A 26,498-nucleotide genomic window follows, 5' to 3' on the forward strand; every position below is an offset into this window, starting at 1 on the left:
GATGTACTACTGGTTCCAACAGCGCTTGGAAAATGCATGGTTTACTATCTCACTCACACACAGAGTTCCACATGGCACACAGGCAGTACCTGGTCACAGAGGCTGCCCAATGTTCCCACGGCCCAGGATGCGTGCACAATACACTCATATAAAGAATACAGTTTGCATCGAAGATAACATGGTTTATTTCTTCATGATATTCAGATTAAAATGTATCAATGTATTTAGCACAATACTACATTTTAGGACAAAATCATCAGTGCTTTGCAAGGCTTCATAATGTTTATTCATTATAAATAGTAAATATTTACTGAACTTTTTACATGAAAGACATTTGTTTTTTTGTTTTCTTTTTTTGTTGGGTTTTTTTTTGTTTGGGTTTTTCTTTTTTTTACAACACATGTTGTAGAGGCTGCAACACAAAGATAATATTTCATTTTTCCATCACCCTTAAGACCATTGTGTGAACTAACCTCTGTACTGAACCTAGTCTAACTCACTACTTCATAGTCCTTAATGCTAAAAGGAATGTATTTGTGTTCTGCCTCCCTCTTTGTTCCAAGAATAGAGAGAAATAAATAATCCCACCTTCCATCATCCTCTTCCTCTCAACATCACAAAACACAAATTTATTGACATTCTAAAATGTCACGATGCAAACTTCTTGTAAACCTTGGTTCCTATAATTATACTTTCTATATTGGATATCGCTGTATAATTTAAACAAATCTGTCAAATACAGGTCCATCTCTGTCTATGTCCTGTACATCACTAAAAAAAATGTAAACGTAATCATTTCTTCGTATTGTTTCCTGAAGATGACCTTTAAATCATGATTAGCAAGCTGGACTTCAGTAACCCAGCAGACTGCAACAATTCTGTATTTTATCATCAGGAATTATGCACTGCAAAAATAAAAGTACCTGCAAAAATATAGTTCTGATTCTATATCTATGACTTTGGATGATCCCAAAGTTTGTGTGAGGTACACAGTATTGCACATTGCTAGGCAGTTGTGAAAAAATCAGTCGCGTTGTTGGTGGGGTTTTTGTCTCCCATGTTTGTTTAAAAAGGTAAAACACACTGGGAAAACACATACAAAAAGGTAAAATCTGGGTGTCATGTTACACAAGATTTCCTCTCTTGGTAAAGCAAAACCTGTGAGTGACGTTTATTGACAAGGTGATTACAAAAGCATGGCAAGGTAACCAATGAGTTGCTCAGGAAGTCTTTCGCACTTATCCAGCTTCCTATGGACTGTGACATTTCCTCTTGATGGCAATTTCCAGTGTGTACAGTGAGAGGTTCTCCCAAACTTGCTTCAGAAACTGAGCTGTTTTAAAGTTAGACTAAAGTCAGCACTGGATGTCAGATGAGTCAGAGTACGCAGAGCTCAACTGCTCTAAGTTTAGTTTCAAAATGTTCCATTTGTCCCAATCAATGCACATTAATTTCAACAACAACAAAAAAATGGAATGTTTGCCAGGCTGTGATGTTAAATAGTGCTCTGTTTTGTATACCCACTCATAATGAAGCATGTCACATTTATTCATTATTGCTTTTGGCCTTTGTCTTCTGTACAGCTTTGTCCAGCCTTCAAAAGTCTACTAAAAGCTATGACTGGAGAGAACATAACAAGCTTTTTTCTCTCAGTGGGACTGCCCCAGTTTAGGCTGCAGTGTGTTGAGAAGATCCCTCTTATCCAAGCCTTGGAGTGAGACCGGAAAACAAGACCAGCTTTAAGTTGAAGTGGACAGTTCATTTATGCAATATCTGGCTTCAGATAATGAAAGGCACCTGCAAAAAAGCAAAAGAAGCTTTTTAAGTCATGCTGTGACAACCTCACAGCATGGGGCCATGCCAACTACAGGTTGACACTGTCATATTTAATACTGATATATCAAAGGAAAGGGACTAATATTTTTATTCCTAGGACAAGTTTGACAAAACTCTATGTATCTGGGATTATATACTGTAATGATTCTTGAGCTGACCTCATTAAGAACATGTGTTTCTAATAGTGGAATGCCAGCGGTTATTTCATTTTGGACAACCCTTATGTTTTACCTAATGGCAATCAGGTTTCATGTCTCAACAATTAATAACATCAAGATGTTGTTGACATCACTTAAGAAAATAATTATGCAGCAGAAATCCTGCTTGAACAATCAGCTATCTCACCAGCACACGGCTTTGGGGAGAAGTAGCAGTGAGCCATTAGGATCTGTGCTCAGAACTCCCTTCCCTACAGACAGAAAGCACAGGCTGTTGGTACCGGGGCGCAGTGTTGCCCTTCCCACTGCAAATGTGCCAGTACTCACTTTGTCCGTACTGGCCGTACTGGTAGCCCGTGACGGGGTCCATGCTGTATCCCGTGGTGCTGTAAGTTGGCGGGCAGTAGGACTGGGATGTAGGCAGGCTGTCTAAGCTCTTCATGTGATCTAACCTCTGGCTGCAGCTGGCTGACACTGTGGTGGTGGGCTCCAGGCCCCCAGTTAGAGGGGACAGGGCATAATCAGTTTGCGGCTGGTGAGGCACACCACCGTGGTTAGTCAAGAGCCCCATTACCTAAGAGGTAGAATAATAGAAAGAGTTAAAATATACAAAGAACTGCATTGCTTACAGAACCACAGAAGTTCTCAAATCTATAATTTGATTTCCTAAACCAGGTAGACTTGATATTTGACCTGTGCTTTGAGTAGCTAATCCCAAGAGGAAGTAGAATTTGGTTGCATCATTCACCAAAATAAAATCTGATGTCTAACAAGCAATAAGAACTGATACTGGGGCAAATAAGGAAAAATATTTTTTTAAAACTTTTATAGTCTTAGAGTGCCTGATCCCAGCCCCAGCTGGGAGTTCTCCAGACGTTTATTCCTTGAGGGCTAAGTTATAAGACAACAAAAAGCAAGTAATGGCTGTTTAACCATGCTGTCCTGCATGATCTCCAAGCATTAAAAAGCTGTGAAAAAGCTCACACAATTTTCTTCTCAAAGATCAGCAATCATTACACTGAAGTCGGTTTGGAGCAGATCCCAGTAGCACTACTGATGGAACAAAGAACCCCATATAATCCTGATGTTCTGGGTGCTGGGAAAGGGGCAGAGCAGCTGTACCCCCTCCTGCTGCATGCCCTGTGTGCTGTAAAGAAATGAATGTGCATGAGTAAAGTGCTGGTCATAACACCAGTTATCGATTCCACCATCTGAGTTAAAGGACACAACAGAAAGGGTCAGGCATTCCAGAGCGACTTCAAGTCAGCTGTGACTCCCTTGTTAAGCTGCTTCTACAGGGACAGTTACGAAATCAGTAGCTGAAAAGAGTTTACTGGAAAATACATGGTTGTCCCTATAAAAGCCCAGCCCTCTAGGCCATAATTTCCAGTAGAAGAGCAAGAAAAAATTTCAAAAGCATCTGCATTTTCAAGCACAAAACTACAGTGAAAATTCCTTGTTCAAAAATCCCTCCCACTACAGGTTGGTGAACATTTCCTTTCCTGGCACACTGCTATTGCACACTTTGAAAATAAATGTATGACTGAGATTTGCTTACTTTTCCTGGAATAAATTGCACTTCAATTTTGCACTTCAGAGCCTGACAAACATTCTGCAGCTTCTAACGGATGGGTGACATACAGTTTCTGCCAAAGCTGCATATTGTGATAATTTACAGGCTGCTCTTGCTCCAAAAAGGCATTACAATTATCTGACATGTGCTATTTGATAATTATTTTGTTTTGCAGAAATTCTTGCCATAAACTAAAGAGAATTTTTTTAAATTTGAGTCCATTTTTTAAAGACTAAATTAAACCTCATCAGAACATATCTGTTTCCTAAAGTTCTGATGTTCCTCCTGGAATTGTACTTATTTTCCATGACAAATGAAAAGGTATTGCAGGGAGCTTGTGTTCCCAGCTCTGAGTTGTTTGGTTTTTTGTTGGTTTGGGTTTTTTTAATAAATACATGAAACAAGATCCAGGGATCATGATTTAAGTGGGAAAGAAGACCTATCCAAATTTTACGTGTCTGATTAGGAAAAGAGCAAGAGGTAGAAACAGAGTAGCTCAAAAAGCGAAACCCAGATACCTGTATTGAGAAAACAAAATATGTTTGCATCAAATGCACCCAAGACACCTCACTGAAAAAAAAAATTCTGAGAAAGAAGTTCAGTTACTACATACAGCAGTGGAATGTTCACTTCTGATTCACTAAGCTGAAAAGCATGAGTTTAACCAATGGGTAGTATTTGCTGAATGTTTCACAAACTGAAGCATTCATGCAGAAAGAAATTCCAAAATATATGCAAAGACCTCATTCAGATACTGAAATCTTACAACTTTTAAGTTATAAAAACAAGACGAATTTGGATTCAGGATGTAAGATACTTGCTGTTTAATTCAACAAATATATTCAATGCCCAAAACCTGTTAAAAGAACTTGGGGTTAGTAATAAACAACTCTGAAATCACCACAGATCAAAAAATCATGTTATCTGCATAGCGTTTTGTGCCAAAACTCCCCCAAAAGTTGAAATCACCGAGCTCTCAAGTTTTTGTTCTAAAAATTGGTTTCTGAAAACTATTAAAATTTCTATTATTTTCTGTTTCAGAAATTCCAAATACTTTTCTTATAACTTTGGAATTCAATATGGTCCAAAAATGTAGCGTGCTGAATGACCGGACAGTGCATCAGCAGAACACAGTATAAGAACCTGTGTTCATTCATGTTATATTAATTCTTATCCTTTGAAATTAACACTAATAGAGTTGAAAGAAGAGAAAGAAACACAAAAAAAAAACCAAAACAAAAAAAATCCACAAAAAAACATGGGATAACTTAAACATTTACATTGAAAATTACTACTTTGGGAAATATTTACGTTGGCAGGAGTATCATGGTTTTGACTACAGTTTAAAACGTGCAGGGGTTTATCAGAAATCTCAAGTGCACAACCCTTTCCATTCCTGTGTAGGGCCAGTGTGATACCAATATTTACAGGACTTCCCCATGTTCTGTTCCAAGTTCAAGAGCAGGGAGAAGGGCTGGGCTTGTCACAGACTAACTCTTCTCTGCCTCAGGGCTCTCACATCCTGTCTCTGCCAGCACTTTTAGGACCAATTGCTAATTTGGGTAAATAACTATTTTACCAGCCGTGTATTTCAACTAGAGTTTTTTTTCATTTAACATTTTCAATAGAACAAAACCCAAGACAAAATTATTTGGACTTTGCCAGCAGAAACAATGAACTCAAAAACTTTTGGATTGGAAGATATTTTAAAATTAGACATTTGTTTTGAAATTTAAACCTGGATCCAGACAGACTCTCAAACACCACTCAAGCATCAGTAGCAACTCTATTTGGATGGAGATTTCTTTTCTTTGACAAACTAGAATTAGCATTTGGTGAGATTTACTTTAAATTTTTTAAATTAAAAAATAATACAAGTCTTTAGGCACCATTTTATTTAGTGGTTGTGCACTTAGATATTCTGGAGCAGAACTGACACAGCAGTCTGTCTCTGAGCTGGAGAAAACTGAAGTCTGAACAGTAACCAACTTCTCAGAAATATCTTCCTCAGAGACCTTCAGAATCATCCTGTAGTTGATTAGTATCTAAATAATTAGATTTTTGGTCATGTCTGTTTTGAAAGCTCTAAGGGACGTAGCCTCAGGGCAGGAGTCTTTGCTACGGTATGTGCCATGACCTTCTCACCCATACAAGGAGTTACAGGAAGGGCATGGCTAACTTTCACCTAATCAATTAGAAATCCATTAATGGGCCATGGCTGCAAGATGCTCAGCACCCTCAGCTTAGTGGTGCACAGGAGACATGAAAGGAGCTGCATTTTGCAGCTCAGATCTTCTGCGGGCATGAGGCAGTGCAGTTCTAAGGAAGCAAACAGATATGATTGCTTTATAGTAATTAAGGTAGAAAATAAATTTATTCAATCTCTATACCATTCAAATTTCCAAATCCATAGAAAATATGTACTTCCTTCTAAATCACTTTGGGAAAGCTAAATTAGTAATTGTCAGCCTCACTGACCTAGAATCCAAGGGCTGAGCTAACACCTAGAATTAAAATAATGCAGTAACTACACTATTTATTTTAGAGTACAATTCCTATAAATGCAAAAAAAAAAAAAAAATCAGATTTACGTTTTTTGGCTACATATATTTTGTTCTCACCTTTTACAAAACACACAGGAATAGTGATGCACAGCCCTTATATATATAATAAAATACAATATATATAATTAATAAAATCATTCTATTACAAAACAAAGGTGAAATTAGGAATGAGTAAACAGAACAGAGTGGACTGCAACAACCAAATTCTACAGAAAAGTTTTCAGAGAACACATCTGAAGCAATCCAAAATATTCATTAGGACAAGTCCCTTGCTGGTGGAACCAGCACAGAATCACCAGCTGAGGATATGATCAAGAAAGAGAATTTGAGTGATGAAAGCCTTAAAGACACGTACACAATGTCTGATCCATTATCAGCTGTTAGACAATGCTTCGATTATCACCAAAATAAAGGCCATTAAACTACAAAAAAAAAAGCTTATTTTATTGAAATGAAACATTCTGCCTGTTAACGTGGTTGTTATTTTAGGATGTAGGACCCTCCATAGGCACAATAAAATTCTCATATGTTTTAATTCATTTACGCATGCCTGTGTTTAGTATGCTTTGCGACCATGTCTGCAATTAATATGATTTATGAGAAAAGAACATGTGCAATATTTTTTGGGTACAGTGATACTATTTTTCCCCTCCTGTGAATGAAAGATTCAATGAAACAGCTCAAGGAAAATAGTTGGCAGTTAACATATTAAGTTGAACTGACAGAATCATGAGTAAACTTTAGCACAGTAAACGATATCCTCTTATCTGACCCTGACACATTTGCAGCATGTAATTTACAGAAGCTCTGTCCAGGGAATCTTGACAAATGCTCCTAACGATGTCAGGGCAATGTTCCATTCTAATGTAAAACAGATGTGGGTCAGATACCCTCATTCATCACTAACACTGAAAATTTCAGACTCCTTCTGAGATGAATGGCATTACCTGCTGTTAACTCTCTTCACTGTAGAGAAATCTCTCAAAAAACAAAATATTGCACAAGAAAGAACACAAAAGGGATTGTTATCATGCACTATAATGAGAGATTTTAGAGGATTAATTTAAGTTAGTTAGCTACATGGATCTATACTTACAGGATCCTAGAACCCTGTTGCTAATTCATGTTATATACATGAATATTTCTATAGAATATAAGAAACCTAACAGAAAGCACTTTTTGGCAAATGGCAAGAGCTGGCAACCACATACTTGGTTGATGAAAATAAGAGCAAATGTACTGACTTTGGACTTGGATGATCTGACCCTCTGCATGCTCATATCTAATGAGACCTCATAATGATTTCACACCACCAGTTGCCTACACTGGAATTAGAGAAGGTGCATGGTGCACATTCAGGATAATTAAGAAATAACTTGATTCTTTCGCAAAATATATTTTTACCTACAGAGGATTACCAATTTTCAAAACATTATTACAATCTGCCACAAAATTCGTGTCTTTTTTAAAATGCTACATCACAGAGTCCCAGAACTTGGTAACATCACCAAAATGATTCTAAGATCAGTGAATTCTTGAGCCCCTGGCTGTATGAAAACCAACCAAAGACGACTGAAAAGGTAAAACAAAGCTCAAAGATGAATGCATAATTTATATGAATTTTTATCTATAAAATTAAACATCTCACAACTTATTCAGGCAGCCTCAGAGATTGGAGTTTCATGACTTTACATGCTCAGCTATGGCAATATTACTTAAAATAATTCATAAAAAGCCTAAATTTGGGTTTAGGTTGCTCTTTGCCTGTGAACTCTCCTCCTACTTTCTATTCAGCCCTAAACACAAAAGAAGGATTCTAGCCATTATGAACACCAGCCCAGCTGTCACTAGCTCAGCTCTCACACACCTTCCCTCAACAACTAGGATATATGGATTTGTTATGCCTGAAAGCAAAACAAACCAAAAGAGAAAAGTTAAAGTGGACATTCAAAAATGGACGGTCACCTGTTTATTGTTTCTGCTATATTAATGTATTTATTACATATGTTATATTATCTATAAATGTATATTTATATAAAATATAGAATATTTTAAATAAAATATTTGCATATTTAACCCAAAAAAACCCATGTTATTTTTACACAGTAACAATTACAAAACTATTGAATCTCATCTATTTTACTCACAGAAGCAAAAAATAATGAACCCCATTGACAGAACTTCTGTTTTTAAATAATTTTTAAAAAGGAACAAAAACTTGTATTCATGAAAATTATATCATGTGAATTAACTTTCTTACTCACAAAGAAATCCATGCCCTGTCTCATGTTCTTGGGTCATTAAGTGAAGAGCTCTCAAATGATCATGAGCAGAACATTGTTGCAGGACTTGAACCCAAATGAAATGTTTCTGCAGGCAACCAGCTCAAAGTAATACAACAGAAGATATAGGGAAAAGTATAATGAATTAATAGTTGCTTTTTTTCATTGCTCTTGTGCCTTTTAATGAGGGAATGTAAGTTTTTAGCCCTCGGTTCCTGTGCCTCCCTTAAAAACAGAGTTAACAAGACTATATGAACATATCTAACTAATTCGACAGCTGCCATCAGTTCCATACTTCAGGTTAATGAAAACCAAGTCCTTTCAAAGACTTAAGAGAAGCCCATTGCCTAAGATCTATCTCACCAAAAGGAGTTACAGGGTAACTCTTAAACTCAGGCAGTGAAATGTTTTGACAGTAGAAGAAAGAAACCTGGAAACAGCTTGCATCTTTACTACTGTTCGCGGAAAAGTTTGGGATTTTCTTATCAAGATTATTCCTGAGCTCCAGGTAATGGCATGAAACTGCAAACTTTGTTAAAGACTGTTATGATCTCCTACACAGCCCATTCAATAGTCAATCCACTTCCCATTTTAAAAGTGCAGCCTTTAAAGCTATGGGTTTGATTCAATTAGAGGGGGAGAAAGTAAGGAAGAGGAAAGGGTAGATCTGAGAAGTTTTCTAGAGGGCATAGCGGAAAAAAAATTATGCCTAGCAGGAGACAGGTTACACACATTTGTTCTTTTCCCATTAAAACCTTAACACTGCAGTACTGTTTAAGCCTGGATTATCCTACAGGTTAAATATCCTACAGGTTAAATACAGGAAGCACATGGCCTCATGGGCAGCAATCCAAGCAGAGTACTGCTGCTCCACCTGAATCCACAGGAGCCTGAACAGCACTCTCCAAAGCAGCAAACTGCCTGACCCGGTGTAGGGCAAACTCTGCTGCTCTGACAGTAATAAGAAGCACATGATGAGGTCAGGGGATGCCGATGTACACCGGAAAAGCCTTTTCCCTTATCTTAAATGAAGCAGTTCAAAATATTGATATCCTGTCTTTAAAACAATCTTCTCATTACTAAGACCATGCACCTGCAGTTGTGAGACAAGTGTTTCTGCAGTCACTGTTCTGCTTCACATCAAAAAGCCAGCGATGGCCACTAATCATAAAGTGCCATGCCAATCCAAAAGAATGCCTAAATCCTGTATACATGTATTAAAATCCAGATATGCTACCCCCTCATAATTCTGAGTTAATAAACATTTGTTAAAAGAAAGTGCACTGAGCAACTAAAACCTAATTTGAAAAGGAAATACAATATTCCCATAAATGTATGCATGAGAGGCAAGAAGCTGCATAATAGGCATAGAAAACATAAAAATATGCAATTTACATATATTACACACTAATAATCTCTTTTCTGACATTATATTTAAAGAGCTCTGGCTGAGATGGCATGCTTGCAATTGAGTTGCTTTTTCATGAAATACAAACAAGGACACTCCAGGCTGCAAGCTCCCCAAGACATTAATCCTTGACTCTTTCCAGCAAAAGTCAACCCATTGCATGCCTGCAAGACAGAGGTTCTCTCACCACATCCCGGTACTAATGAATAAACCAGATGAGCGAGGAGAACAACCAGTCATCTGAAGGATATCTGCAGATTTTGTCTTGATGTTAAAAAGTGCCAAGTATTAAACAAGGTGGAACTCTTTCTGTTCTCTTTGATTTTTAAACAAGGTTAACAACATTTTAATATCCAGCTTGCAAGACAGATATGTAATGGAGCATTCTGCTTCCTAGAACTGAGAAATACCATCTCCTCTCACCCCCAAATTCAAGGCTAATGCAATAAAAATAAAATTACATCACCCTAGGTGTCTCTGATTGACCTCTGCCTCCACCAGTGCTTGCCTTAAATACCATATTTGTTCATCATATTCAAGAAAAAAGTTACACTGGAACCATTCTACATAAAAAATAATGCTTCCCTGGGGTCTGTGTCAGACCCTAATTTGCAATAAATTGATGTCAAGGGGGAGAAAGAGATTTAAGTCTGGTAAGAACATGATCCTGTGAATCTTAGTATTAGATTTTGTTCTGCATGTTCTAGGGGTGTTTTTTTTAAAATCACAAAATATTATCTGGGCTTCAGTCAAAACCCCCCTTGCCCCTCCCCACTACAGTCACTGCAAATTCAGCTTTAGACTCAGTTTGTCAGGAGTACTTGCCTGCAAGAGACACACGGATGGGTGGAAACATTATGTTAATTGCTCACACACCCAGATTTATTGTGGTCAAAAATGCACTGGCTAGTAAATAGGCCCTCTTTCTTTCTCATCTATATTCCATGCACACAGGCAGGGCAGTGCAACGTGCCCACTCAGCAGGAAAACTCTTGTTTCCCTTTTTCATGAAACCCCAAATGCAGAGCTGGCTTTTGACTTTCCCTTACCTCAGCTTCTCTTTCAGAACCTCAGGAACAGCCCTGAGGAAGCATGGAGAGGGGATGCACAGTGACACACCCCACAGCTAAGGGACATTTCACACACTAACATGCCCAGCAGCTGAGGCTCCTTTGGGCAACAGGAGTTTCACTGGTTTACTACAGTCCCACAATTTGTTGCACATAATTTACACGTCTGAGGCTGTATCATTCCCTTATATAAACACAAAGTCTGAGTGTGTCACTTTATACATCTCTACATTTTATGCAGGTCTCTAACTCACTGTTCAGGCACCAGAACTGATACAGAGGAGCTGTTAGTAACACCACATGAATTTAGGTCTGGGTTTTTCATTTGTTCTTTTGATGGGAAGATAGATTTTTAACAGCTGTTGAAGGTAATCATTCAGTTACCAAGAAGTTGTTCCAAATCTAAATGGATGTAAGTAATCTCTATGCACTGAGCAATGAAAGCACAATGTCAGCTTTAGAGGGATCAGCATCCCCCTAAACCTGTTGGTAGAGCTGCTGTACATGGCCAGAAGTGCTAAACACCGGGTCAGAGAAAGGTTTCAAAAGTCTAAGGGAAAAAAACCATAAAAACAACAGAAGTCTCATAGTGTAAAGACAGGGTTGGGTGTAAAAAAGCACAGAATCTCCTTTTGACTACATCAAACCTCAAATCAGCAAGACTTTGGCTGGAGGAAACCTGGCCTCACATTTTTGTCCCATTTTGCCCAGCCATCACAAGATTTCTTTGCTGTTGTGCTCCACTTCTCTGTCACAGACAATAAAAGCCTTGTGAAAGGGGAAAAAAAAAGATCACATTTTCCATAGCCAGAACCAACACGCATTTAAATTGACACTAACAACTACTCTTTATGGATTAACATTGGAAACCAGATAGATAATTATTTCAAAAATGTGGAAGCCTTGCACACTATGAAAATAGCCATTAAAAAAAAAAAAAAAGAAGCAACTAATATAATGTCATGGATTTTGTTGCAATTTGCATCTAGAAATCAGAATTCTTTCAAACAAAATCTATTCAAGTCTTGCTGGAAGTACATCCGTTTGTTTTTCTGTTGGTATTTTTTTCCTGAGGTTTCAAGCCATAAAGTTTTGTACCCCACTTTATGCTATAGGAATCTGTGAATCTTAATTACATTTACCATTACAAAAAAGGGTTTATGAACTTTTGCCTTTGGGCAAAAATGTTTATTTCATTGCCTTTGTTATTCATTCTTTTCAACTCCAGTGCCTTTGAACTTTTCAGCTGCACAGAGTTATCACCGTTGCACAGGAACCAGGAACTGCACTCCCGAGATGCAAACCACGAGTTGAAGAAAACGAAGGAGGCAAAGATATACGAGTCGTTATTTTGGCCACCCTTTGTGCCATTAAAATCTCATTTTCTGCCTATTAGAATGCCCTCTCCCTGCTTAGGCAGTGGTGATAGTCAGTGATTAGTGTGTAATTGAGTATAATTGTCTTTTCACTTTTCATTTGTGTCATTCTGAGCTTCTCTCTGTTTTTCTAACCACTGAGAGGAAAAAAGGGTAGAAAGCAGATAAAGCCATTAAAACTCTCACTTTCAGCCCTGAAGAGATTCCTGATTGTAATTATAGATTGCATCCTCTTTGTGACTCCTCAGAATTTAGTGGACATCTCTTTCCAAGCACCTGAGCAAAGCCCTTGCTAATAAAATAAACTACCATCTATTCAAGCTTTAACTAATAATGTCAGCTTCAGACAGATGCCGTGTGTAGGAAAATTTAACCAATCTTTTGACACTCAATTATCAAGGCAATTTATTAACATGATTTCCTCAAAAGAGCTCATGCAAATTAGAAAAACAATTATAGTATTCATGCATTGATATATTGCCAAAGACCAGTAATACTCCTAATTTATGTATTTATAACTCGATTATAGCTCATCTCAATACACATTTCTCAGTCCTTGGAACTCTCCTCATACCACTTGCCCATAATTTACCTGGACCACTTGGTAAAACCTTGATGAGGTTATTTTAAAGAGATATTTTATTCACAGAAAAAGTACAAGATCTATTTTCTGTGCCTAGCCATGGATCTTCAGGAGTACAGCAGTACATTACAAATGCTTGAAAACTGAATGCAAACATGAAGTCTGCATGATTCCGTTATAAATCAGTTGAAATTAAATATAAGCTATGACTCTTGATTCAGCCAGTAAGAGGAGCAAAAAAAATCTAAAAAAAAAAAAAAAAGGAAACTAGCAAACTGAAATCATGTGGCTTATATAAAGAATACATTATGGTTTAAATTTGGCAATTCATTATACTGTGGCCTGAGGGAATAGACTCTTTAGTTCTGGTATACAGCAAATCCTCTGTCTGAAAACACAGGACTGACCTGAGGTGAGAGGCCATTGCCAATGGCAGGGTTCATGGGATTGGAGGGCCCGGATGGAGGCACAAAGCTGTCTGTATAGCTGGAAAATCCATGCCTGGTACTGGGGAGGCAATAGGCAGAGCTGCTCTCTGGGTTCGAAGGGAGGCTGCTTTGGTGTACAGTGCTTGGAGGGAGAGGCTGAGGTCTGTGGACGGTACTGCTTGGATCAGACACGGCTGGAAGCAGAAGAAACATGCTGATATGTTTTCCTCCTTTATTTCTGGCATAATAAGTTCATTATGTGAAGTCAGCTTAAGAGAACTGCATCAGAACCTGCATCTAAATACTGGTTAAGTAGAAAAGTACATCTATACTATTGCGGGATATTTAACTGGCCTATGAGTTTACACAAAAAATCTTAAACAGACTGTAAATATCATAACAACAGACATACGGTTTTCAGACAACCCTTAGTGAGCACATACTGCCAGCAATATTTTTTATATATGTCTATATATAAAAACAAAGGAAAATATTTATTTACTTATAAGACTGGTAACGGGCTTTCCCCTCCTGGCCATAGCTCATAAATCCCACCACGGTTTGTATCAAGCCTAGGAAAGGATGGGAGAAGCCCTGGGCTTTGAAAAATTCCCTCAACTGGAACATACACCAAGAGTTAGCATCCAAATCTCAAGAAGGAAGCAATAAGAGCACGTAACTTATTTTATAAAATCTCACCCATAAGGTTTTTATTTAATAGTAAAATCTAACAAAGCCTAGATTTGAGGGTCTGTTCCCTCCTATTCAAATCCATCAAAGTTCACAGAATTTCTGATAACATTAAGAAAAATTTTTACCCTACTGAGACTGGCTACTGTCTGATGTGAAACAAGGTGGTCTGAATAGCTGCTTTTTCCCACTGCCAGGTAAATATTCAGAGTATTTACAGAAGTTCCAATGCTTCATCACTGGTAGTCACAATGAGGACAGAGTGCACCTGCCTCCTTCTACACCACACCAGACACTTCCAGCAAAGCAGGCCATTGCAGGGGCAGGACAGGGATGAGTGTATATCACTTTGACAAAGCTGCATGACTGCTGGGCAGGAGGTGATTATTTCTCTGGAGAGCACCCTTCACATGGAACCACCCCTTTCTTGCAGCAAAACAAATCTGAGTTCTTATGCGCTTAAAATAAGCAGGCTTGCAGGGTCATCCCTGAGTCAGACCCTAAATTAGCCAACACATTAGAAAAGAAAATATTTCTACAACAGATAAGCACAGGAAACCCCCCAATAACACTGTTTTAACCAAGTACCTGTGGGCTACTGTACCTTGCGGTATGGAGGTGGGTTGGTAGGAGGGCTCAGAGAGCTGGTATGTTGGCAAAGTTGGCATGGCACTGGGTGGGAATCCTCCAGGGATCAGATGGTTGAAAGCCATCAGTTGGTTGGCTCCTGCCTGTTTCCTCCATCTGGCACGACGATTACTAAACCAGACCTGCAAATGTTTTAAATATGAACATTTGAGTTTCGCACATTTAATACAGATGTATCAGAAATAATGGCATTGTATTTCAAACACACTCAGTGTCTGAGATGAGAGATGCAGAAGATGCACACTGAACTCAAGTGCTCCAAGACAAGAAAGGTGCCCTTGGCACACATTTCCGTGGTCCAACAGATGCAACACAGGAATTCTGATCCATAGTTTCCTCCCAAATACAGCATCTCCTGAAAAAAAACTGGCTATTCTTTCAAGCTTTAATGTTCTTAATCACTATAATTATGGTGCTGGATTTAATGAGAAAGGGGAAACCTCTCCACTTAATCTAAGTGCCAGCTATTTAGTCTATACTGTACTGTCTTTATATTTAATTTGCTGACAAGTTAGTGGCATCACTTACTGCACTGTTAGAAGGGGCATGTACTTACATGTGAGGACACTATATTGCCCTAATGACCAACAGAACTTTGAGCTTTTTAATTTGAAAAATACAAGCCCCATGTACAAAATACACAAGCAAGTTTTCCCTCCCAGCAAGATTTCATGTATTCACATATGTACAAAACATCTCTTAATAAACTTACAACAGTAGGTCAGAATTTCAGTGCTAGATTAGCATTTCAGAACCACTTTGAAATCCTTTCCCAGGACAGTGCACCAACCAGATGGGGTTTGGATTTGTGGGACATTTTAGCTATAAATCTGCTTTTCTTCACATCATTCTCAGTTCATGTTTTAAGTTTTCCAAGTCTTGGATGGTTCTTATTACCTCCAAGACAGGAAGAGGTAAGACTTCACAAATGCAGACATAATAGGAGTTGCAAAACACATTTGTTAATTTTGATATTATAGTGATTCCACACGTCATAAATTGGAAGGGTAAGGAGTCAGTGCAGGGGTGCCTGAAGCAGGGTGCAGGCACAGTGCCTTGTTGCAGGGTCAGAGCAGGCTCTTGATTACAGCTCTCAGCTCCATAGTGGAGCACTGAGGGAAAGAATGGCCGTTTAAGGCAACAGAGACCGCACACATTTGTAAACAAGCAGCCAGTTGCTCATAATCCTACACCCTGAAGCAGCTGCAGTGCTCATCTATAGATCAAATCAATTAGATAAGACCTGAACTGAGTGTTAACATCTGATAAAGTAGATCTGCACAGCTTTTAAGGCAGGCTGGCCTGAAAGCCACTGAGGCATGTTAGCTGATGAGCCACATACAGATGTATTTGTATAAGTAAGACGGGGCTCAGATCTGTAACTCTTCCAGCAAGCAGCCCTTGCTGGCTTATGAATCAGGCATCACAGACTGGAATTCTAAGTTTAACACCATTTACAAACCATGAGTGGCCCTCATATAAGAGGGTAACAACATTTTGGGCTACACTGCGGGCTTCTCCTCTGCTTGCTATTTCATGACAGGGGTGCTGGGACTCACTGAGCCATCTGGTTTCTGACATAGGCCATCTGTCACCATGTAGTTTGTTCTGACTTCATCCTCTTTTCAGAATGACATGCTCAGTTCACACAGCTGCCTCCTCCTTTGGCTGCAACATCTACTCCTCAATTATACACTCCCACTCCGGTTTAGGATACAGGACAGAGGGATAGGTGGAGCCTCTCTTCTATGTCACAAATCCCTCTCTTGTTTTTTTGCTGTACATACTGACTCCCCCTCTGTCTGCACATGAACCATGTCTGAAAGCAGCTGGCAGGGACAAGGAGTGGGGTGGAGATGCAAAACCTGCAATGAGCAGTAGTTGGGGATGGGTCTAGATTCAGCCTGTAGAGCAAGAAAGAGACCTTGCTAAAGATCGAAAGAACACTTAGGAAGGATAATGGAGGTCAAAGAGTGATCAGGGAACAGAAATCGCTTGTTGTAATTAGCTGACCCAGGTCATTAACGATGGCTTTTTTCCTTGACACTCTCTCTTCTTCAGGTCAAGAGGGTTATCTGATGATCTCCAAATGCTGCGGGAATAAGAACTGACTACACTGTGTAAATGGATTTCGCTCAGGAAAGTGAGGTAACAAGATTTTGTTTCCTCTACAGAAAAGCATTTGCCTTCAAACTCCAGATCTTTACTAAAATGAGTCAGATCCCAAACTTTAATTCAGTAGTAAGCAATTTACATAAATGCTAAGTTTTATACTTTTATTTACAGACAGATTTTTGGCTCATTTTATAGACTTGCATTTTTTCCAGAACTGCAGCTACCTATTAGACATCCCTGAAAGGGACACACTCGATGGTATCATAAAGTCTGCAGCAGCCACAAAATGAACATCCTTGTGCAGAGCTTTGTTGCCACCTGGAGCTCCATTACATAAAGTGGGACTCTGCAGGGGAGCAGAAACCTGCCCAGGCTGTGCAGAAACAAGGCTGTGTATTTCCGCCTCAGTCCTACATGATTGGGATGTGCTAAATGAGTGTTACTTGACAGGCACCCATGGCACTGGCACAGTCCTCTGGCACTGGGCCCTTGCTTTCCCCGGGTGGCAGGAAGGCAGATGGCACCTGACTAGCACCAGAGTTAGTAGAAAAATAACTCACCAAAACCCCTTGAACAATTTCAAAACTGCAGAGGACGTTTTATTGCCATTAATACCACACAAGCTCACCACTACAGAATGGTAGAGGCAAATAAGAAAACAAAAGTAAAAAAGCCACCAAATCAAGAAAAAGTTACTAAAAACTCAGTAACTGAAACCTAAATAACTCAAACTTAAATATTTTATTTACATTTTATGTGATGCTTATTAAAATTAGTCAAATGTATCATGAAAAATCTGTGTACACTACTACCACTAAAGAAATCTTGAAAAACTTTGCTAATCTTAAGCCAAGACTTAAAAATTAATCTAGTCACCACAAGCCAGTGTGTCTGCTTAGAAACATATTGTAAACACCTGGGGAAATATTGCCTTTTGTTTGTACATTTCCAATATGATTTAAATACAATGTCGCCTTATGTGCAACAGATTTCAACTTCCACCAACATGACAAAATCCTCATCGTATGAGGGGCCTTTTCAAATCTAGTAGGCCCCCATAGGATGTTCCTGTTCTTCCATAACCTCCTTTTGAGAGGCACACAATCATCACCTGGATGCAGGGATGCTTCCAGTACAAAGCAGGCCCTGGAGGAGATCTCAAGCGTCATTCTGTGAGAAAGTTCCACCCTGCAGAGGGCACAACAGTAATCAAACTCTAAACTATCTAAACATGGACAAAGGAAACACGGCTTGGCTGAGGGACCCAAGCATTCAAAAACTATGTCTGCAAAGAAACCAAGTCATACTCATTTTAGTGAGGCTTGGACTCCTTGGTTCCCATGTCACTTTCAAAGATGGAATGTAAATTATCCAGATGATTTGGAAACAAACCTGAATCCCAGTGTCTGGCCAAAATTTATTATCTCAAAAATAGAACTGAAGAGAATGAAATATAGGACAAAAGAGGGGGAAAGTAGCCCTTTAAGTACTGGAGGCTCCAGTTTTTCAAGCACCTGGGACTGGACTGACCAAAAAGAAATCACTCTGCACCAGAACAAAAAAACTGTATTTTGCACCAATGTAGAGTGGATAAGGTGAACTAATAGGTTTCTTTCATCTCTATTTCCTAATATTTAGATCCTGCCTCTTATTATAATTTTCTTAAAGTAGTTTGCAAGTGATCATTCCAATATCTTATTTTGTTGATCTCAACAGGATATTCTTTAGAAGATGCATTTATTCACTTGGGAACACACTAGTGTAATTAGCCTTGACATTTTGACAGTCTGATCGTAAACACAGAGTTCTCTATGTGCTTTTAAGGCAAAAGATCTCTGATTCAACAGGGCAAAACATTCAAGATGTGAATGTTGCAAAAAACCCATGAATATTTTGTTATACAAAGTCCTGACCATTGCAAGCATGAGTGCCAGAAACACACAAAGTCAAAAGACTGATGTATTGTTAACGGCACTTCTAATTTTAGATGGATTTTAGATGGGGGAAGGGAGGGGTCGGTTTGGTTTTTCCTCATGATATTTTTCATGGTAACTGCCTCCCCCACCCTACTACTCCCCACCTCTCTCTTCCCACAAAATTCACATGTTCAAAACAAAGTTTGACCATCCTGGAAGCCGGAGTCCTTGGCAGATGTTCCACCAGGAAAAGAATGTGGGCTGTGCCAGAAGGAGCAGGGGTGCCTTGGGAAGAGGGGATGCTGAAGAAGGAAACTGCAAACAAAGTTGAGCTGCACCAGCCTGGGCAGAGCCAACTCTGTTACCTTTGCAAAACACAGCAGTGTGACTTCTACAGACAGCCTCAGGGCCCTGCAGTCCCTGTCAGACCTCGCTTACTTCAGCAGCCCTTCAAGGGTGTGCATAGGAAAGAAGTTTTTATCTTCCCTTTTCTGTTTTTTTTTGCAGTACTGTGAGTTTCCATCCTGGCTCACCATCAGTACGATGAGCTGCAGGGAAAGCACTGCCAGGGACCAGCCACAGGATGAAGAAAGAGTAGAAACAGCTTTTTAGCACAACTAGTTGGAAAATCAGCTTGGCTGTGACATCTGCACACCCCCAGCCTCATAGGAATAAGGTCCACTGTGTACAGATGCACACCATGTTCCCTCACAGCACCCCAAAGCTGTGCCCAAAGCCTGCTGAGAGCAACATGCCATGGCCACCAGTGGGAATGACACAAGGCTGAAGGTTCCCTGCCTGCCAAAGCCTTTTCTTTACGAGGATGGGAAGTGATGCTGTCTAGGATACTGTGGGTTATCAATGTGCTGGAAATCAGAGTTCTTTGAAAACATACTGGGGTGGGAGGGGGGAAATAAAAGCAAAAAACATACCAAAAAAAATCCCAAAACCAAAAAAAAACAAAAGCAAAGAAAGTCAAAATGAAACCAAACACACCACACACAAAATAAAACAAAAAAATCAACACAGCCTAAAAAGCCAGAAGACTGTGCCAAAGTGATTAGGGACTTCCAACCACCTCCCAGTGTGATCCAGCATACTTAGATGTCCTAGGTTTCTTTGAGAAGACTTTGACTCAGTCTTACAATGATACTTCTAAAAAGCTGCAGCGGAATAGTTCTGAAAATTATTGAGTAATAAGCAAATTGAACTGTGTATTTATAAGTTAAAGTGACACTAATTAGAGCCCTTAGGCAGCAGGGACCAGAAAGAGACAATCAAAATCACATCCCTCTTTTCCTTTATATTTAAAAATGTCCTCTTGGGTCTGCATATAAATGCAGTTGGTTAATTTCCCCATAAGAATTTCCCCTTTACAGGGGAAGGGGGACCTGCAATTACAGGGTTATCTACTGCAAGGATGCACACAGCATTTTCTTTCTTTTGCCTTTTTATGATGCAAGAGGTTCGGTCTCAAGAAAATGCATCAGAAATTCTCCATAAACCACATCAGGAATAATTGTAAAGATCTGCTGAAAGGTCTTAAGTATTCTTGAATCCATCCTACATTCCTTTGCCCCATCTTCCCATAGGACTGGGCAGTTCAGTCTACAGGCTCAAACCACTTCAGAGGGGCTGAGAGCAAGTTAAGACTTTTTTTGGCACAGATTCCCCCTCCCCAGTGATTTTTCAGGGAGTGCTTTTCACTGTTTTCTACTGAGAAAAGACTATTAAAGCTGAGAAATTGGACTTTGGAGCCTTTAAACCTTACTACTAGCTCAAGAGTCATAACTTCTCTCACCTTTCCCCTCACTCCTCTCTGAACTCTTTCCCTCCCTGTACCACAGTGAAATGAAGAAAATAATATGCAAGCACAACACTTAAAATATACTTTTAAAATAATTTTTCTTCTAGCTACTGGAGACTTCTGAGCTCTTGGGACTTATTTGTTGAGGTCATAATAAGGTTTTTACAATAGCTTACAATCTGATTACAAGTTTGACATGGGAACATTCAATTCCATGCTAGTAGCCTGGAGAGATCTGCCTAAATTTTCAGACATGCTCTGTTGATAATTTTTTTTTTTTTTTTTTCAAGGAAATCAATTGAAAACTTGGATTTGGCCGAGAAGAAACTCTTCAGGGTGGGAAACAGTCACGATTCAGAATTGTTCCTGACTTGCCCTACTTTTTCACCATTATTCATGGACAAAAAAGAATCCAACCAAATTTTTCCCACTGCATTTTGGAGTTAAACAGGGAGGCCATGTGCCAGCTGCTTCTCACAGCAGGGCCTCCTGCCCCAAGGATCCATACAGCTGGGGCACTCCTTAACATGATCCAATATACAAGTCTCATGCACCACATTTCTGGCAATTTGGGATGCCTGCCATCAACACACAGCCCCAAAAGATTAGCCTGCATGGCCAGCCCCCATTGGCCAAGGCAGGCTCCTGGCTGGCCACAGGACAAACCTGAAACTTATTTAAAAATCCTTTGCCAAAAGATTGACGTAAACATTCCCCACCACCAATCTGAAACAGGCCCCAAGCTGCTGCCAAAGCTTGCCCAGTCCACCTAGGTCTAAAAACAAGCTTGATGTGGGAATCAAAGGTGGCCAGAAAAGATACTACCCACTTCGTTCCTTATGCACCATTTGTTACAGAAACCAAAACTCCACAGCCCTGAAGCTCAGAAAGAGCTTTTGATCTACACTGGAGATAAATTCACGTTTTAAATTTGCCTTCAGATTGTCAGTAAAAACAGGCCACAGACCTCACGGGCCTGCACTGCAACATAATGATGGTTTTAATGAGGTTTTAAACTGGACGGGTAAAGCACTGCAAGGTTGCAATTTTACTCAAAATATGCAAATCTTTAACTTCACATTCCCAGAGTATTACTATTCTTTTATTTTTAAATGAAGGGTCCTCCTTTGGAACGGTGCTTATCTTTCTGAATTTTATCTGACAAATGCACAAGACCAAATAACTCTCCCCTTCCTTCTGCATCTAATGTGCAGAGAAGAGCAAGTGCCTTTGGAAGAGGCAGCAGAAGAGATTGTCCTGGCTCCACATCACATCTAGGTTCAAACAGTGGGGGGAAGGACTCAACAGTCCTTGAGCGGAAAGGCACTACAGGAGGAATTTCAGGGAGCATTTTAACTCTTTATTACACACAGTGCTGAAATATTTGCAACGATTATAGTCACACATCTCGTGACTCTTACAACGTGAAGTTTGTTGGAATGCTTCTTTCCCCAAAAGCCTTTCCTGTCCCCATGATTAGGTGCACAAAAAACATTCACAGTGTAAAGCCTGTTTTCAGTTGCTTGTAGCTCTCAAAAATTCCCCTTAGGGGCTGACATGATTTAAGCTTGATCCTAGACCAGAGGGAAGTTTTTTTCCCCACCTCCAAGCAACTAGGTTAGAAACATGCATTTGGTTACCCCTCAGCAGTGGCAAAGTGAGAAAAAACATGGTTGAGTGGTTTAAGACTCTTCCTTTCACAAGAGTAATAGACGGCCTCAGGGAACAGAAGGGAAAGGGGAAGCACGGGGGTGGCAGGGTAGAGAAAACAAAACATGAGATGCAAGTGCTACACAGAGGGACTGAGGGAATAGCAAGGTTGATCCACTTGTAATCAACTAAATAACTACCTAGACAATATAAACAACTCTACAAAATTGGATCTTACACCTCCAAAGGAAAAAAAAAAGTAAATTTCTGGGCTTAGTTGGATTCAGGCTGCAAGAGCCAGCTCTTTTAGATGACGCTTTATTGGGAAACAGTCAAAGAGATCTTTGTGTATATATCCATATAAAATTTGCTATCTCTGATCTCTGTCATACTGTTACCAAAAAAAGAAGTGTGACTAAGAAAGCTTGAATACTACTTCAGTATGGCTATCCAGCCCTCTCAGCCTCAAGTCTTTTAGGGTTATTTTCTTTTTACAGGTCGTCTTTTATTTCATGCCCATCATATGTGGCTATTTTAAGGGGCTATAGAGAGGTGCTGAATGCTGATAAGACAAATCCTGTATCCCTTAATCCACTGCTAAATCACTCTGCCAGCCTTCAAGGGCACCAGACAGATGGAGTGCACTAGGAAACTGCCCACAGGCTGGTTACTTCAACCCCAGCTCATCTTTAATCCAGAAAGGTTTTGTTCTGGTATTTTAATCATTGATTGACTGGGAACTCTCTTCCATGCTGGGTTAGGTAAAATATCCATGTCAGAGGTACTGGGGAATTCTTGAGGCTGTAGATCATACGAGCGGTGTGAGACAGGATGCGTCTCGAGGGAACCAAGGAAGCCATGAGGAATGTAGAAAGTCACAGGGTTAAAGCCACATTAAGACAGCTGTTATGTTAATGAGAGTTCTGCTTTTCTTCTAGCTGTGGGTCATTGATTTAGAAAAACATGAACAAGGTCTTTTTCATTTTATCATATTTTTCCACTGAAGGTAACATAGACCAAAACATCATATCCTAGATCCCATTTGTCTTGCTAACAACACTTATGAGGTAAGTTATCTTTATTATGTTTGTGTGCAAATGATTCCCAGAGCTTGATTTGGTCTTACCTGGCCTAAGTCTATATATGAAGCTGTTTTGCAAGCATTTCACTCAGTAAACACGTTAAGAAAAGAGTCATGCACCACTGAGTTTGCCTTCCAGACAAATTCATCCACACATCTGATTTTCTCCCACAGTCATAACAAACACTTACAAGAAATGTGGTGTGAAGTCTTCTGCAAAAACATTTAGCAGGTAAAACTCAAAAAGTCTGGACCTTTCAAGACAGATGCTCAATAATACAGCCATGCTGCAATAGCCATGATTGTCTTAAAAAATCAGAGGGGTATTTGTATTGCTTATATCAGTTTGCACAGTCTGAATGCCTCAGGCTGAGTTTCGAAGGTGAAAACATAATAGCGTTTCACCAAAGAAACCAAATTCACCTGTGTCCTTGGTTAGACCACAAGTCACCATTCATTTCTCTTCCTTTGTTAGATCACAAGCTTCAACATTTTGCTTGTCACCCAACCACACATTTGCTTAGTAACACTTGCAACTCCGACTGATTTAAACAGGGTGTACTTTTCCCAACAATTTGTAAATGTCAAATGGTGAAAGAGCAGCAGAAGATTCTGCTTGCAGTATTAAACTTTTCACAGGATGTGTTTCCTTGATATGAAACAGAATAAGTCCTAAAAGAAAATTGAACTCTGGGGTGCAGCTTACTCCAGAATAATTTGGCTGCTGTTTTCCTGGGTTTAGACAGCTAGAAATCCAGGTTCATGTTTTTTTCAAAAAATTTAAATCAACTCCATGTTACAGCTCCAGTACATTAGCTTATTTTAGACAATCCATATCTACATGAGGCTGTGGAGGCTTAGAAGTTATTTGAGCACTTTTTTTCTTTTGAATTAAACTGAGAGTGGGGATAAAAGAGATATTACAGAGTTTATACCAAGTCAACTTCAAAATCTAACCTAAAAGTGAACTGTAGATACTGCATCAGCCACCTTGCTCACCTGCATGGCTCTGTAGACACACAGTCCTTTAAAAAATGTTTTTCTCTCCTTTGTTAATGCCTGGAAAACCCAGACAAAAACAGATGAAATCAGTTTAATAACCATAAACTGGCACAACAGCTGACCTGATTACATGCAGAGTGCTGTCAAATGCATAAAACAAACAAATGGGGATATCAGACCTTCTTCTCCAAAGATTCAGTATTATACTCATGGTAGGTATGGAAAAATTAATGGGGAAGACACAAAAGTTTTTTTAAAGCACTTCTCTTAAACAGTTAAAAACCAACGTCCAGGTACAGACATTAAAACCCTACAGCTGTAAACAATGTTGTTTCACATTTTCCTTCTACTCCGGAGCAGGATCATGTAAGAATATAACGCTAACAGAAACGGAAACTCCTTTCATTAGGCAGCTTGTAAATACATACCTGGACACGAGCCTCTGTGAGTTTGGCTCTTTGCGCAAGCTCTTCCCTAGTGTAAATGTCAGGGTAGTGTGTCCGCTCAAAGGCTCTTTCCAGCTCTTCCAGTTGTTCTGCTGTGAAGGTTGTCCTGCTGCGACGCTGCTTTCTTTTTAAAGGCAAATCTGGTTCAGAATCAATGTCAGAGCCTTCATCAGACTGAGGTGCTGATGCTCAAAAAAGAAAAAAAAAAAAGGCAAAAATTAGCTTTAGTTAAGGAGAAAGAACAGCAAAATACTGAATCAGTCAATGACATCCTTTCATATGGAGGCTGTCTTGGACCAAAGGCCCCTCACACACCCTGATTCAGAGCTTGAGGAAACTCACCAAGAAACAAATCACATACAGCATGAACATGACCCAGGAAGGGGCTACCAATTCTTGCAATCAGCAGTTTATAGAGAAATCAATACGGAAACTCTGGACTTCACAGGCATGGAGATAGTGAGGTCACAGACAGGGCCAGCCAGATCCCAGCAGCACTGCTTGTTTCCCCTGGCAATCAAGTGAACTCCAGCTACAGCTGAACCCAGAGCTATAACTGTGTAGGCAGCAAAGCCTCTTCCACTATCCAACCACATTCACTTTCTCCAGCAAACAATAATGAACCAAAAAGTAGACTTTCAAAGCCAGTCTTCACTTGCATCAGCTGCTGTCCAGGCAACCAGCATTCCTTCTCGCCTGAGTCTTCAGGGGAAACCACCTAAAGAGGGCAGACACTCCCCAGCGATGCTGAAACTGCTTGTTCAATGGAAATACAAGCATTGCTGCTACTACTTCAACAATGCCAAAGAAATTATTGATATAGACAGTGATTTAATAGAATCCTTTTAATGTAATGTGTTAGGAAGCAAACTGTTTCTCAAGCTCCAGCTAAAACCCCCCACCATATTCATTTCTAGCTATCTTACACTTCCAATTTCACTCAAGCTGTTTGAGCTAATAAATACACCTGTAAATAATCTGTTTACTTAGAGCATGAGAAACACAAAGTGCTTTTTCGGATAATTCAGCTGAAAAGTTTATTAATTTCTGCACATACACACACAAAAAAAAAAAAAAACAATTACTGCTAGACCAGTGGCTCTTTTGTGAAAGGTGTCTTCATTTTCCAGACAGCATCAATATCTTGGACCCAGCACACACAGACATAAGGAGAATCTCCTATGGATTTCCACATCGATATACTGAACAAACATCAACTCCCAGAGTCTCTTAATTGCCGTGAAGGTTTGTCACAAGTAAGACTGGACTAAGAGGTTCTCATTTTTGAGAATACTGTTCTCTAGAACAAAGGAGAATCAGCACAAACATCCTATCCTAAACAGTTCAAGTCAGTCCTTATTAAACAGGCAATCTAGAGTATCCCAAAATTAACATAATTAACATTGTCAGAATTAGTGACAAATCCCAAATCTTCTCAGCTGGGGTCCCAAGTGACACCTGCCTTCCTCAGCAACTGCCAAGTTACAACCCTCCAGGACAGCTCCATGCTGTCATTCAAGAACAAAAAGAAACAGGGCATTTTAAATATAGTTCCCCGATGTCACTCTCAGATATAAATCACCCACCTTAAGCAGTACAGCACTTACTGCCCAGCTAGACTGGTGGAGGAGAGACACCAGCCACACTACCAGGGTCACTTTGGCTACCACTGCACTCTGCCCTTACCTGGTGTAGTGAGATCTGAAACAGAGCTCAGAAACGTCCGTTTTGGAGACAACTCCTCTGACAAAAGCTGCCTTTTATTGTGTACAATGAGTTTAAAAGAAAAGGAAGTCAAATCCCAAGATGTCAGGAATACTTTCACTACTATTTCAGACTCCATATGTATGTGTAGAATTTCTTCA

General features: G+C 39.5%; 1 protein-coding gene across 2 annotated transcripts in view; it reads right to left on the reverse strand.

Annotated features, from left to right (window-relative positions):
- Nucleotides 1-254: 254 nt before the first annotated feature.
- PAX3 (paired box 3) overlaps nt 255-26,498 on the reverse strand; it is a 74,895-nt gene continuing 48,651 nt past the window's right edge. Inside the window, exons 5-9 of one of the 2 annotated variants that reach the window (XM_082288298.1) lie at nt 24,616-24,815; nt 14,573-14,738; nt 13,258-13,472; nt 2,322-2,568; nt 255-1,797 (exon numbers count right to left, since the gene is read on the reverse strand). In XM_082288298.1, coding sequence (XP_082144424.1) covers nt 1,763-1,797; nt 2,322-2,568; nt 13,258-13,472; nt 14,573-14,738; nt 24,616-24,815 — 863 coding nt within the window. In that variant the 3' untranslated portion in view covers nt 255-1,762. Of the gene's footprint in view, nt 1,798-2,321; nt 2,569-13,257; nt 13,473-14,572; nt 14,739-24,615; nt 24,822-26,498 lie in introns of both variants that reach the window. The other variant, XM_082288297.1, reaches the window with a different exon arrangement.

This window comes from Coloeus monedula (assembly GCF_965178545.1).
Source record: "Coloeus monedula genome assembly, chromosome: 10".
NCBI classification, from domain to species: domain Eukaryota; kingdom Metazoa; phylum Chordata; class Aves; order Passeriformes; family Corvidae; genus Coloeus; species Coloeus monedula.